Source organism: Corella eumyota, chromosome 3, assembly GCF_963082875.1.
Source record: "Corella eumyota chromosome 3, kaCorEumy4.1, whole genome shotgun sequence".
Lineage (NCBI taxonomy): Eukaryota > Metazoa > Chordata > Ascidiacea > Phlebobranchia > Corellidae > Corella > Corella eumyota.
In genome coordinates this window covers 6,326,739-6,339,816 of record NC_137492.1, presented here as the reverse complement: position 1 = coordinate 6,339,816, position 13,078 = coordinate 6,326,739, and the positions used below count along the sequence as shown (strand labels likewise).

Genomic DNA, 13,078 nt, shown 5'->3' with positions numbered 1-13,078 from the left:
TTTTTTGTATTTATAACTCCATTTGATACTTAAATAATAAACTGTATTATTGTAACATACTTTATATTCAATAAAGGACAAATATTACTTTTTATTTTATATATTATTATTTTTTTAATATTAATTTTATATTTATTTTTTTTAATATAACTTGTTATGTGTTGTAGATGTGAGCATGGACATAACTTTGCGACATCACGTGACGACATTTCTCATCGACAGTGGAACTCGAACGCCAACTACCGACAAAACTTAAATTTACATCGTCGGAGTCGTGGCCTTAGGCGGACATTTTACAACCCCTCCCACTCTACGCCCCCTATTTTCGAAGAACCCCACTTTTGCAACGACGGGGATTACCCCAATTATTCTGTTAATCGAGGCGGGTCACAACCCCGGGAGAGTCACCCGTTTTCGGTTCCTTCTTCTTATCACGAAGAAACAAGAGAAAGGGGGAGAGAACGAGAAGAAGAAGGCGAGGTGTACATGCAACCAGGTTTTGTCGTTTACTCGGCTCACCGAGAAAGCTCGCAACAACCACCACCGGGGTCGCTGCGGAGGCCAGACAATCACTGTGAAGTAAGAAAAAAAAACTTTTACATAAATGTTTTAAAAATGCTAAGAATAATAATTTAAAAGCTAAATTATTACTTCTAAATATTAAAAAAACAATTATTTTTACTATTTATTTTTTAGAACGATTTTTCTTATGCTAGAAACGTGGGAAGGTCGAGATACAACGATAACGTCAGTCAGGAACCCATAGCAACCGTGACGTCATCAGTTACTCTAAAACTCCATTCGACAGGAAGACAGGTGTGGCTTAAGAAATTATTAAAAAAATAAAACTATTCTTAATTATTTTTTTTTATTTTGTTGTATTAATTTTTCTTAGAAAATGGTCGCATTTGTTGATCAGCAACCTTCTACGTCATCAATGACGTCATCAAGTAGAAGATTCGACATCTCAGCATTAAATGATCATGACGTCAGCAGTGACGTCACTTACGAAAAGCCGCCCTTGTAGTTGGCGATTTCTTTTTCATTGTACTTTATATTATTTCAGCCATTCAACATTCTCTTTCGAAAATTTGTAAAAAAAATTTACGATCTTTTTAAAATCATTTTTCAACGTTGTAATTTATTTATTCTCTCGCGTAAACATCTACATCAAAGCCACACTTATTTCTGTAATCGAACTCTTTAAAGTTTCAAACTCTTTTTTTCGCTTAGTTTTTAAGCCGAGTTTTTGCGTCTGCGCTGTTAAAGGGTTTGACTTTCGTCATTTTACTTTTTGATTTCTTCAATGCAAGTAGATTGTATTATAAGGCAAGGTGTAGTGGTGACAAAATGCTACAGAAAGGTTTAAATCATTAATATTGCAACAATTTGTCGATTTCAAAAATATTTTCAGTTTGTAAATTATAAACCAGACTTTTACTTTTTTAAATGGTGTTTACATGTTATCCATACCAATCATATCTAATACATTGTTAATCATATATTTAATTACATAAAAATCATATTATTAGATAACTTGGCCAAATTTTAATTGGTTTACCTAATTTGAAAATCATATCGTTTCTTGTAGGGTTAAACTGCCTATGAGACGCTTTTTTATATTTTGCCGAATAATTTAAATACAAAAAGTTTTTTTTTTGTTTTTGAATTGATGATTTAATTTATGTTGTTTTTTTTGCCAAACCATTTTAGACCAAAACTAATATTTTGTAAGAAAAAATATTTTTTGAGATTTTTTATTTTTATTGGTAAGATATCTTGCAAATAACATCTTGTTTTATTTTATTTATTTTTATTTTGCCATTGACTATATACATTTGCAGTACAGTTCTTCAGTTTTTTTTTGTTGTTGTTGTTGTATTTCTCACATTTTTATTGTTGTTGTCAGATTTTTGTGTTTGTGTAAAATATACCTCATTGATGAAGAAACTTTTTTAAGGAAAAAAAGTTTTCGGAAAAATATAAATATTCATAAAAAAATCGGTTTGATATAATATGGAAAAAAAGAATAAAAATTTGTTAGACGGTTGCTTTTTTAACTTTATCATAATATAATTATTGAATCTACGGAAGGAAGTGTCCGATTTCATGCATTTAAATACTTTAATAGTATTTTGCTTAATCGTTGTCTGAAAGGTTATCATTTCTAAAAAAAAGGTAAAATAAGTGGTAAAAATAAAAAATTGTTTTGAATTATTTGTTAAATTAGCGTTATTTTTTAAACCGGCAGCGTGGTGTAGTGGTTAGAACACCCTTAAGACTATAAGGTCTTTGGATCAATCCCTTATGCTCTCATGCTGTAGCGCCCCAGAGAAGGCCGCTATAAACGGTACGAACTCCTGGTGAGCCAGCACCTAATCAACAACCTAATTTTCGAGCTAATATAATCTATAATATCCCAAACTGCCAAAGTCAATACGAGACTGGGTCTGGGTAACTGATATTACTCTATGTTTAGATCGCGTATTCGACCTTCCCACATCGAGGATAAAGATATGTACAAAAAAAAGAAAAAAAATGTACTTAATGTATTTTATTATAAATAAAAATAAGCCGTCTAAGATTTAGGCATAAAACGATGCTATTCGTCGCCGGGCATTTATGCCTTAGCTTCCGCCCGTTGTTAAGCTTCTTCTATATGGGATATTGATTCTTATATGCTTTGACTATAAGCACGTTTGTTCAGGGGATTATTGATTCAAATCCGGCATTGAATAAGGATAATCTATGTTTAATTAGAAATCAAACGCTAATCGGTTAAACCGTTTATTGTATATTGAATTAGATTATTGAATTTTATTTTATTTTTTGTTTATTTTTTTGTTTTATAAGGAAGATAGCAGGAAGTATTAACTACGCTTTAAGTTTTATTTTTAATAAATTATTTTAAGGTTTGCAAGCTAATAAAATTAACTATTTTTTTTCAAAATGCAGTTTCCTCGTTATTGACATAAATGTTTTAAATTTAGCACAAAATGGCTTTACCTGATGGTCTGTTATATCATTTTTTTAAATCGATTGGTTTTAATAAAATTGAGTTTATGGGTTTGTAGCTTATGTATATTTGTTTTTCAGCCTGGAAATCGTTATTAAATCTATAAAAATATTTGAATATATTGACAATTTCCGAAGCATTGTTACTACACTAAACAAGTGCATTTGCTTATACATATCAGTATTTAATCAATCTATGTTTTAAAAAGATTGCTTAACTAGGGAATAAATATTAATTATATTGCATCTGATAATTGCGAATAAACGTAGTGGTATTACATCACCGATTGAATTTCGTTTATTTTCACTCATGAATTAAACATTACTGCATGAAGCGATTTCGAATACATGACAATGTTAGGTGTGTATGTCTAACGTAGAACAATGATGTTAAGCGATCGTAGTGCGTATTCCAAGTCATTTCCTGTTCGTCAGTTCGTATAACACTGTGCGTATTTTGATTTTACATGTATATGCGTTACAGCAGTACTATAGGCCGGCCCCTGCAGCTTGCGTAAAACAACATGTGAGCGCTATCAATCTAGTACTTCCTTTTCGGCTAACTTCCTCTCTTTTTTCCTTCTCTCCTCGACATTTATTCTCTTTTACTGCAACTTGTAAACCACAGAATTCGTTCAGCTTAGTAGATAGACCCATATGGAAGCTAGGTTTATTTTAAGTAAATTGACAAGAATGTTTTACACAGCAGCTCATTTTAAATTGATACTTCAACATTAAAAAAATCTAGTTTTGTTGGTGTTTATTTTAATCAAAAATCATGGTATATAAAGTTATATAGCTAAGAAAATAGTGATTACTTTGGGCTGGTCTATTCTAACAGCAAAGACTAAACATACAAGCTAAAAATAACAAAACATAAACACCAAAGGATGCGATTTTTCTTTATCTTGTTATATTAGACACCTAATATATAGGTCTATAAAAATGAGTAATTATTGCATTTTACAGATGGTATTTTACCTAGATTAAAGTAAATAGAATCGTGTTTTTTGTTAATTTAAAATTTAAATTACACAAACATGTCATCTGGCCAACAAGAAGAACATTTGAGCGAATCTGAAGGTACTTACCCTAAAATTGTCGTTTAAATAAATTTATTTCAAAGTTTTATCTATCAAGATTTTAAGTCGTCTCTATTTTTGTAATGCTATATATAATTTTTTTTTATATTTATACATATTACTTCCTTGTATTAACTTCCACAGCTTAATTCATATAATTCTGTTGGTTAAACTAAAAGTGTTGCTATGGGTTAATTGAAATTTCATTTGTGTGTAATTGTAAAATATATCAATACCTGTCGTGATTTAGGTAGTGTTAAAACCAGATAATTTTTATTGCATTTAAAAAACTACAGTTATAACTTTTAACATTATTTAACAAAAATTATGCGATGCTGTAATAATATAGTTATAGTTGATATTTTTTGACATACTTTTTTGCTAGCATTCGTAATGACCCTTTCACCTTGTCATTTCGTTCTATGTTCGGCGAATGTTTCTCATTAATTATTTATACCCAATGTAAATGCCTCAACGCATAGTTAAAAAATAAAATGTATTGGATTTGCATTAGTGTGTAGTAGTATTGTGTGTTTATTCCTTTGTTAAAATTATGCGCACAGGCTTAAATTATTTGTATCGATTTTGTCTTTTTTAAGTAATTGTGTTATACTAACACATACGGTGCGTATTTTAGACATAAATATACGTTTCTTAATTTTAGTTCTACTCTAATTTTTATAACAGAATGTAAAAAAGTAATTTGATTTAAACGGTTCTAAACATTTTAAATTAAGGTTTTTGTGCACAGACCAAAATATCTTTTGTGTAGTTCTTTTAATAATAAATTATTAAACTGTTAAGAAATGCATATTGCGAATAAAATATTATTTTAATATTTTTAGGATTAGGGGCAGAAGATAACCTGGATACAAATTATGATTTCCTTATCAAATTTTTGCTCTTGGGCGACTCGGGTGTCGGAAAGACGTGTTTTTTACATAGGTATACCGTCGATGAATTTAAGTCCAAGTTCATAGCTACAGTCGGAGTCGATTTTCGACTTAAAAAACTGGTAAAAAAATACGTTTAATCCGTTAGTAAAACCATTTCTGTATAGATTATAAAAATAGAGAAACGCAGTTTATTGAAAATTTTTAATTTATCATGTCATTTCAATTCATTATAATTAATTATTTTATTCTTGTAATGAAATCCGATAGTTTAACTTATTTCTATTCTCATTTGAAATGCAACAGTGTGAATTTTATCGTAATAGTTTATAGGAAAAATTTTTTTTTTTGAAAATACTAAATCACTAATCAAGTTGGACTTTCTATTATTTTTTATTATATTTATTTAAGGTATATGAGTTCACGGAGGAGGACGAGGAAGACTCAAAGAAAAAAATCCACCTCCAACTTTGGGACACCGCTGGCCAAGAGAGGTAAAAATTTTATTCTAATAAAAATATTAATATTTTAAAAACGTTTTAAATTCATTTGTACAAGTATGTTATAGTGTTGCACATTTATTATTATTTATGACGTAATATTTTTATTACGTAGGTATAGAAGTTTAACAAAGGCGTTTTTCCGTGATGCGATGGGCTTTTTGTTACTTTTTGATCTTACTTGTGAATCAAGCTTTAAAGCCGTTCGGGAATGGCTAAGTAAAAAAATTGTTTTTAGTAAAAACAAATTATAAATTTCGGTACTGTGGTGAACCGGTCATGGCGGCGGACTACGAGCCAAAAGGTTTCGGGTTTGACCCGCACCGATGCCACACTATTTGCTCTTGAGGCCGGCGTTCACGGATAGGTTAAACACGTCTCACCAAACCTTTGCCCGATAAAAATATTAAAAAAAAATCCTTAAAGCAATATGGGAAAAAAAATGAAAAAGATAAATAAAAAAACTATAATATTTTTGTTTATTAAATTCTTAATATATATTTTGTTAGTGAGTTTTATAACATTTATTATCAATTTTTCTACCTGCATAAGTGTTATCTACAATTAATATAGCGTTACAAATTTATTTAAAACAATTTATTAATTTAGTTGAAATAAAAGAACAAGCTTACTGTGAACAACCTGATATTATATTGATTGGAAATAAAGTGGATTTAAAAGAAAGAGTTGTATCTACAGAGCATGCCCAAGAATTGGCAGACAGCGCAGGGTAGGCACTTGGTTATTTAAGTAATAACTTTTATTTCAATTTTAGCACAATGACTGGCTAATGAAACTCTATTAAAATGGTTTATTAAAACCGTATTAAGAGTATTGAAGTCGTATACGCACTGAAGGCAAAAAATGTAAACTGGGTTAAAATCATGAATGTTAAATAAATCACAATAATGAACTTAAAAAATGACTTCTATTTCTAAAGCTAAATTGTTTTTTTTTACGCAGAATACCGTACATCGAAACCAGCGCCGCAACGGGAGAAAATGTACAAGAAGCGATGAACATCCTTCTCGACCTTGTCATGAAACGAATGCGGGATTATGTCACTAACATGGAGTTGAATCCTATTGCTGAGTCGGTTGGGCGCTCCACGACACCATCTAGCGAACAAAAAACTTTGGAAGATAAGCCAAAAAAAGAAAGTTCATGTTTTTGTTGGTAACAAGTATTTAACCAAAGACTGTTTTAGACTTGACAGTGCAATAATATTTTATTGAAATTTTTTAGAAATGTTTATATGTTATTTTAGCTATAAAATGCACAATATTATTTTATATTATTACTGCAAAACTCAGACTAACAATCACAATTCAGTACAAAAAAAAATTCTAAGATTACATATTTTATTTAAAATTATTTGTCTAAATTTCTAATAAAGATTTTGTTTTTTAGACTATTTTACACTAATGCAATATGTTTTTGCCATACGAGATAACTTTATCCACATTTTTTTCTTTTATGTTTTCAATTGTTTGTTTAACCATTTAAATACTTGAACTAGTAAAATTATTTCAAATTTTGGCTTTATTATACATTATGCGACCAATAAAAAAGTGGAATTTGGTATAGTAAATATAAAAACACTATAAGTGTGATTAAAAATGTATGTATAGTCGAATGTTTGTGTTTAAAATTATATTTTGTCAAAATTTAACTTAGTTTTGAAAGTATAGAATAATGTATGTTATTGATTGTTTTATTTGTCTTGTTGATATTTTTATTTACTATTAAAGTAAATGTAACTTTTATTGCAATCTTATTCGTTATCTGATACTTTTATAAAACTTTTACTTTTTATTTCGTTAAAATTTATCAGGTAAATGTGATTTGCAGAAATCGGGATAAATAGAATTTAAAGAATCGGTAACACCTGATGGTTTATATATAAGCTAACCTATGATAGAGAGTCGTTAAAAATGATAACAAAACGAAGTGCTTCAAATGTCCAAATCTAGTTCTCGATATTTTAATTTTCTTGGTGATTTTTGTAATAGTATTTAATTAATACATTTGAAGTAACCTGGTAATTTTAATTGTTGTAAAAGCGAGAGAAACAAAAAAAGAAATACTTTAAAAAGTTAAAATATACGCGGTGCTTTATGCCCGCGGCAAGTTTGTATTTTACAACTAAAAAATTTGACAATTCTTCATGTTTTGTTCCAGTTGTTGACTAGAAAGAGACAAGTAGTTGATTAGGTTAATGATTTCGATCTGTGTTGTTCAACTATAAAAGCGTTAAACGTAGATTATTACATAAGCTAAAGATAGTATGCATTGCATAAAACCCAAATAGTAATTAGTTTAAGTTCAAAATTCAATGATTAGAAGAATATTGGTTCTGATATTCTCATTAACCTGTTTTACAACTCTTATGACTATACAACAAACTCATAAGGTAAGTTAAAATAAAGATAAAACATTTAATAATTGAGGTGTGGTATAAATCGTTTGGGCTATATTTCTTATGCAGGCTAATGTGCTTTTATAAATACTTAAGGTTACTAAGTTACACCGGCAACGTGACGTAGTAGTCAGAACACTTCATAAGGTTCTGGGTTTGATCTATAATGCTTTTATGTTGTAGCGGCTTTAACTAAGGCGCTAAACGTTATAAACTCCTAAACTGAGCCAGCACCTAATCAGCAGCTTTATTATCGGGCTATTATATTCTATAACATACCAAACTGCCAAAGGCAACTCGATACTGGGTCTGTGTAACGCTTGTTAAACTTTATGTTTAGCATTTTTTGTCTTAATCCTGCAATGACTTTGATTACGAAATATCTTTCCTGTAAACGTACCACGCTATTTATAGTACCATGTAAAATACAAGTCTATTCTGCCTGAGTTATACGGACGACTCAATCGGAGAGAAAAAGAAAATCTAGCGGTGAAACAATTAAAAACAACAACTCACAACCTACCACAAAGAAAAGAAAATAAAAACGATATAAAACAACCAACAGATTTTATGCTTTTGCCAGTTTTGTTTTACAACATGGGCCCAAACAATCTATTCAGGTGATCTTTTAAATAATTAAACAAGATTACTTTGATGATAAAGTAAACGCATTTTATTTTTAAACAATAAAAATTTTTGTTATATTTTTAGATTGTTCAAGGAGGCAATTCCAATATCAATGCAAATGAATCGAACACTGGTGGTTCCCCCGTTCCATCACCACCCTAGAATGCATAGAGATCACGAAGGTTAATAAAATTTATGACTTACAAAGATCCAGTCTCGAGTTGTTGTTTTTGACAGTTTTGGATATTATTGATTATAATTGTTAAATAACTAAGCTGCTGATTAAGTGCTGGCTCAGCAGAAGTTTATACCGTTTATAGCGCGATTAAGTGATGACTCAGCAGGAGTTTATACCGTTTATAGCTTATTTAAGGGCGCTACAGCATAAGAGCAAAGGGGATCGCCCCACAACTTTATGTTGTGTAGCAAGTGTTCTGACTACTACACCACGCTGCTGCTTAATACAAATTACTTTGGTAACCAAAACAAAGAAACGTTGTTATTTAATACAATTAGTTTTCTACAATGTTTTTATTAAAACATTATATTAATAAAACCTGTTTATTTCACACCAGAAACGAATAAAAACAAATCAGTGAAGACATTCAAAGTGGATATATTTGATCAGTCCTATAAGTCAATAATGGAAAATAACCCAAACAAAGTTATAAACTTAGATTTATTAACGCATTTACTACCAGTGGTACCAATGCAAAGGTAACTTTTTTATGTATTTTATTTATTTCTATTTAGTCTAAAGACTTCAGCAATTTAAAGCATTATTCAATATAATTGCCAAAATGTATTTGCAAATTAGTATTAGACCTAGCAAAAATTTAAAACCTTCAAAGTGCCTTACTTTGGGGCACTACAGCATGAAAGCAGTGGATATCAAACCCAGGACCTCGTGTAGTATAGTCAAGTTTCTAAACACTATACCGCGATACGAGTTTAATAAGGAACTTTTAATGAAACATTTTAACCTTATTTTTTATTAAGGTATTATTCGAAATGTGGTAAAAAGATTGATACGTTAATGACTTGTGGGTTGGTTTCCGACAAACGCGAAACTGGACTTCAGCATTTTAAATCTTTTCTTGGCCTAAGGGTTCAACGAGTTTATTCGATCGACCATTTGCGTGACGTCACAAGTGCAAAAAAACTTAAAGTGTAAGTGCAGTGGCAGGTTTTTACTATTCAAATTTCAATATGGTTTTAGTTGCTAAATTTTAAAGTCCTATATTTTTTTTTCTTAAAAATTGATAAAGTTGGTGTCACTGAACACAAAAATGGTTTTAACTTCAAATAATTTGACTTACTTTTTAAATTATACAACTTTAAAAAAATTTAATTTAGTTCGAAAAAACAAGAAGCCCTGTTTGCGATGACGTAGAAAGTACTAGTTTGTTTACACTTGCTACGCTAACTCAGTACTTTCTAGTTATACAAAAAAATGGTTACCTGGTTTTTGGTGTTCATTATTTCCAATAATAAAAAATTATAAGTACCACAGACATTTTTTAGAGGTTCTAAAGGCATTTTGTGATTCAATGTTAATCATACTAACGCGTTATATACATCACTTACAAAATTGCAAAACTTTCTAATTTAGCACCTTAATGATAACCAAACTACATTTATTAGATATTAATAAACCTCGATTACTTTACAATCTAAACTAAAAAAGGTCCTGCAAAACCCACCAACTATTTGTCAAGTAATAGTTATATGCTAACTGTTTCTTACAAAACAAACTTTTAAATTTAGAAATGTGAATAGGGCAATGGAGACGACAAAACAAGACAAATGCGTGGCTTTAGTATTCGGTAGTAGATGCTTGGGCAGTAGAAGTGAATGGTTTGATGAATGGAAAAATATTGCACATTTTTTTCAAAGACCTCAACCTATAAAAGTTTGTTATTTTTAAATTAATTTTATTTTATAGTAGCTTAAATATTGTAAACAATTATATATTGCCTTAAAAATTTTGTATATTATTTTAGATTTTATCCAATGAGTTTGTGAAGGATGTTTTTAACAACGAACCTTTCTTAGGAATTCATTGGAGATATGAGACCATAGATTGGCAAGACATGTAATTTTTTTAATTTGCACCTTTTTTATATTCGAACAATTTACAGATTTGTATACCTTTAAAACTGTATTTGTAAATAAGGTATACTCGTATGTGTGTGCCCGCGTGAAGTTAGACTCCGGTTCCCGGTTTATTATATGGCATAGGATTCAAAACGAAGATTTAGGTAAATGGGTAATATAAGCTATTTTACCTAGAACTGGATTTTAAATCTGGTACTGAATACTAAAGTCAATTTTGAATTTGGTGCTGAATAATAAACTAGATTTTGAATCTGGGGTTGAAATGAACTAGATTTTGAATTTGAGCCAAAAAAATAAACTAGATTTTTAAACTGGGGCTGAATATTGAAATCAATTTCAAATCTGGCGCTGAATGATAATCTGTACTTCAAATCTGCCGCTGAATAGAAAACTTGATTTTAAATCTGGCGCTGAATAATAAACTAGAAACTTGTGTCTAATTTCACACCGGTTATGTAGTGCAACTTATACATGGGATCTTGCAAATTGTTGGTTTAAGTAACATAACAACGAAGTCACATTTACAAACCTAATTTTTAATGTAGGTGCAAGACTTCAAGACCGGACTCTGTTCGTAAAATTAATCAACCAGTTTGTGATATTGCAAACCAAATTGTCACAAATTCAACATTTTTGTCCCAAGTAGCCACTTATATTAATAATTTCGCGGCATTGAAACGATTAAAATGGATTTATTTTGCTGCTCCGCCACAGGTAAAAGTTTATTTTTTATATATATTTTTAACCTCGAAGTATGAATGGCCAATGTGCGACCTAAACAAAGAGTAACAACCGTTACATTGACCCAGTCTCGAGTTTTATTTGACAGTTGGGGATATTATAGATAATAATTGCCAAATAATTACGCTGCTGATTAAGTATTGGCTCAACAGAAGTTCATAACGTTTATAGCGCCTTACTCAAGGGCGCTACAGCATAAGATCACTTGGAATCGAACCCAGAGTCTCATGTAGTGTAGGAAGTGTTTGAACTACTATACTACGCTGCCGATTTTACCTGTAAATATATAAAACTTTTATAATAAATTTTTCTTTTACATTAGCGTAATATGTTTTTTTATTCCTGTAAATGAATGGTGTAATGGTGGGTTTTTTTAAGCAACTTGTAAAAGCCAAGCTTAAAGTAAATAGTAAGTTATAATTGAGTCGAATCCAAAATTCTTTGGCTTTTGACCTGATGTCATTGGTAGCAAGTCACAGTACCGGACTTTTTATAATAAATACAATTTTGTAAGTTTGTAATTGGTTTTCCCTATAACAAAACCTACTTTAAAACAATATGCTTATTTATTAAAAAAAACGTTGGTGCCTAAAGCATAAAACTAAATATTTATTTTGACCCTTCAATTTTAGTTGCCGTAGTTACGATATGTTATTAAATTCAAATATTTTTTTTATTAGTTGACAGAAACTTTAGAAAAATTAAAATTAAAAGTAAAAGGGATGAAAATTATATCAGATGTGCAACAATTTGCTCGGAAAAGAAAAAATCTTGAATTTTCAGAAATTTTTGATGATAATTTTTCTTCTTCGTTTCTGGAACAGGAATTGTGTTATTGTAAGTATACTTTTAAAAGTAATTCAAACCTGTAAGATGGTAAATAAGAAAAACAATTTTTTTTTCAATCCCTTTTCTATTGTGAAAATTTTATGTTCATAGTATATATATTTTTTTCTTTATATATCTTCACCCTTGATGTGTAAAGGTAGACTTCACGACCTACACATAGGGTAACAATTGTAACCCCGACCCAGTCTCAAGTTGCCTTAAGCATTTCAGGTTATTATTGATTGTAACTGCCCAATAATTTAACTTTTGATTAAGTGCTAGCTCACCAGGAATTTATACCGTTCATAGCACCTTATTTAAGGGCGCTACTGCATGAGAGCAGTGGGGATGGAACACAAGACCTCATGTAGTGTTGCGAGTGTTTTGACTACTACACCACGCCGCCTGGCATTTTAAAAACTTATACTAAAGTGTAAAGTCTGATCATGTTTTTAAGAATCGTATCTTACAAATTACGAAATTCAACTAATTTTATTTTTTCAACATTTTTATAGTAAGTGAGTTTTTTCTTGGCAGTCCTCTCTCTTCATGGACACAGACTGTAATGCTGGATCGAGTTGTTAAAGATAACTTTAAACATTCCAGTTTACTTGACATCATTTTTAAAGGTAAACAATCATTACTAGTTTAAAACTTTACAACCATAATATTTTATATTTTGGCAAATTAAAAATGTATGTTTTTAAATTAATAATTTTATAAACTGTGTAAAAATAATTAATTAAATTTATTTCCTTGTTTATGTTAAGGTGATCCAACCTATCCAAAATTAACATGGTACTTTCCTGAAGGTTTATAATGAAGAGTTTTGTATATGTTTTTAGAAGATATTTT

At 29.9% G+C, this 13,078-nt stretch overlaps 3 protein-coding genes across 4 annotated transcripts in view; all 3 read left to right on the top strand.

Annotated features, from left to right (window-relative positions):
* The window catches only part of LOC145746175 (protein patched homolog 1-like), a 30,353-nt gene extending 28,366 nt beyond the window's left edge, over positions 1-1,987 (top strand). For both annotated transcript variants that reach the window (XM_082564377.1, XM_082564376.1), the window contains exons 26-28: positions 168-579; positions 697-816; positions 896-1,987. In XM_082564377.1, the coding sequence (XP_082420503.1) occupies positions 168-579; positions 697-816; positions 896-1,027 (664 nt within the window). In that variant the 3' untranslated portion in view covers positions 1,028-1,987. The remainder of the gene's footprint in view (positions 1-167; positions 580-696; positions 817-895) is intronic.
* Positions 1,988-3,971: 1,984 nt separating this feature from the next.
* Positions 3,972-7,460, top strand: LOC145744489 (ras-related protein Rab-27B-like). The gene is made up of 6 exons (XM_082562331.1): positions 3,972-4,098; positions 4,943-5,112; positions 5,402-5,484; positions 5,606-5,709; positions 6,100-6,220; positions 6,454-7,460. Exons 1-6 carry the CDS (start codon positions 4,056-4,058, stop codon positions 6,668-6,670), a joined length of 738 nt encoding a protein of 245 aa, XP_082418457.1. The 5' UTR covers positions 3,972-4,055; the 3' UTR covers positions 6,671-7,460.
* Positions 7,461-7,687: 227 nt separating this feature from the next.
* LOC145745745 (uncharacterized) lies at positions 7,688-13,071 on the top strand. Its single transcript, XM_082563901.1, has 11 exons — positions 7,688-7,903; positions 8,324-8,529; positions 8,621-8,718; positions 9,112-9,253; positions 9,536-9,706; positions 10,304-10,448; positions 10,540-10,631; positions 11,200-11,368; positions 12,076-12,232; positions 12,739-12,852; positions 12,994-13,071. The coding sequence occupies exons 1-11, from the start codon at positions 7,826-7,828 to the stop codon at positions 13,041-13,043; spliced, it is 1,422 nt and encodes a 473-aa protein (XP_082420027.1). The 5' UTR covers positions 7,688-7,825; the 3' UTR covers positions 13,044-13,071.
* The last annotated feature ends 7 nt before the right edge of the window (positions 13,072-13,078 follow it).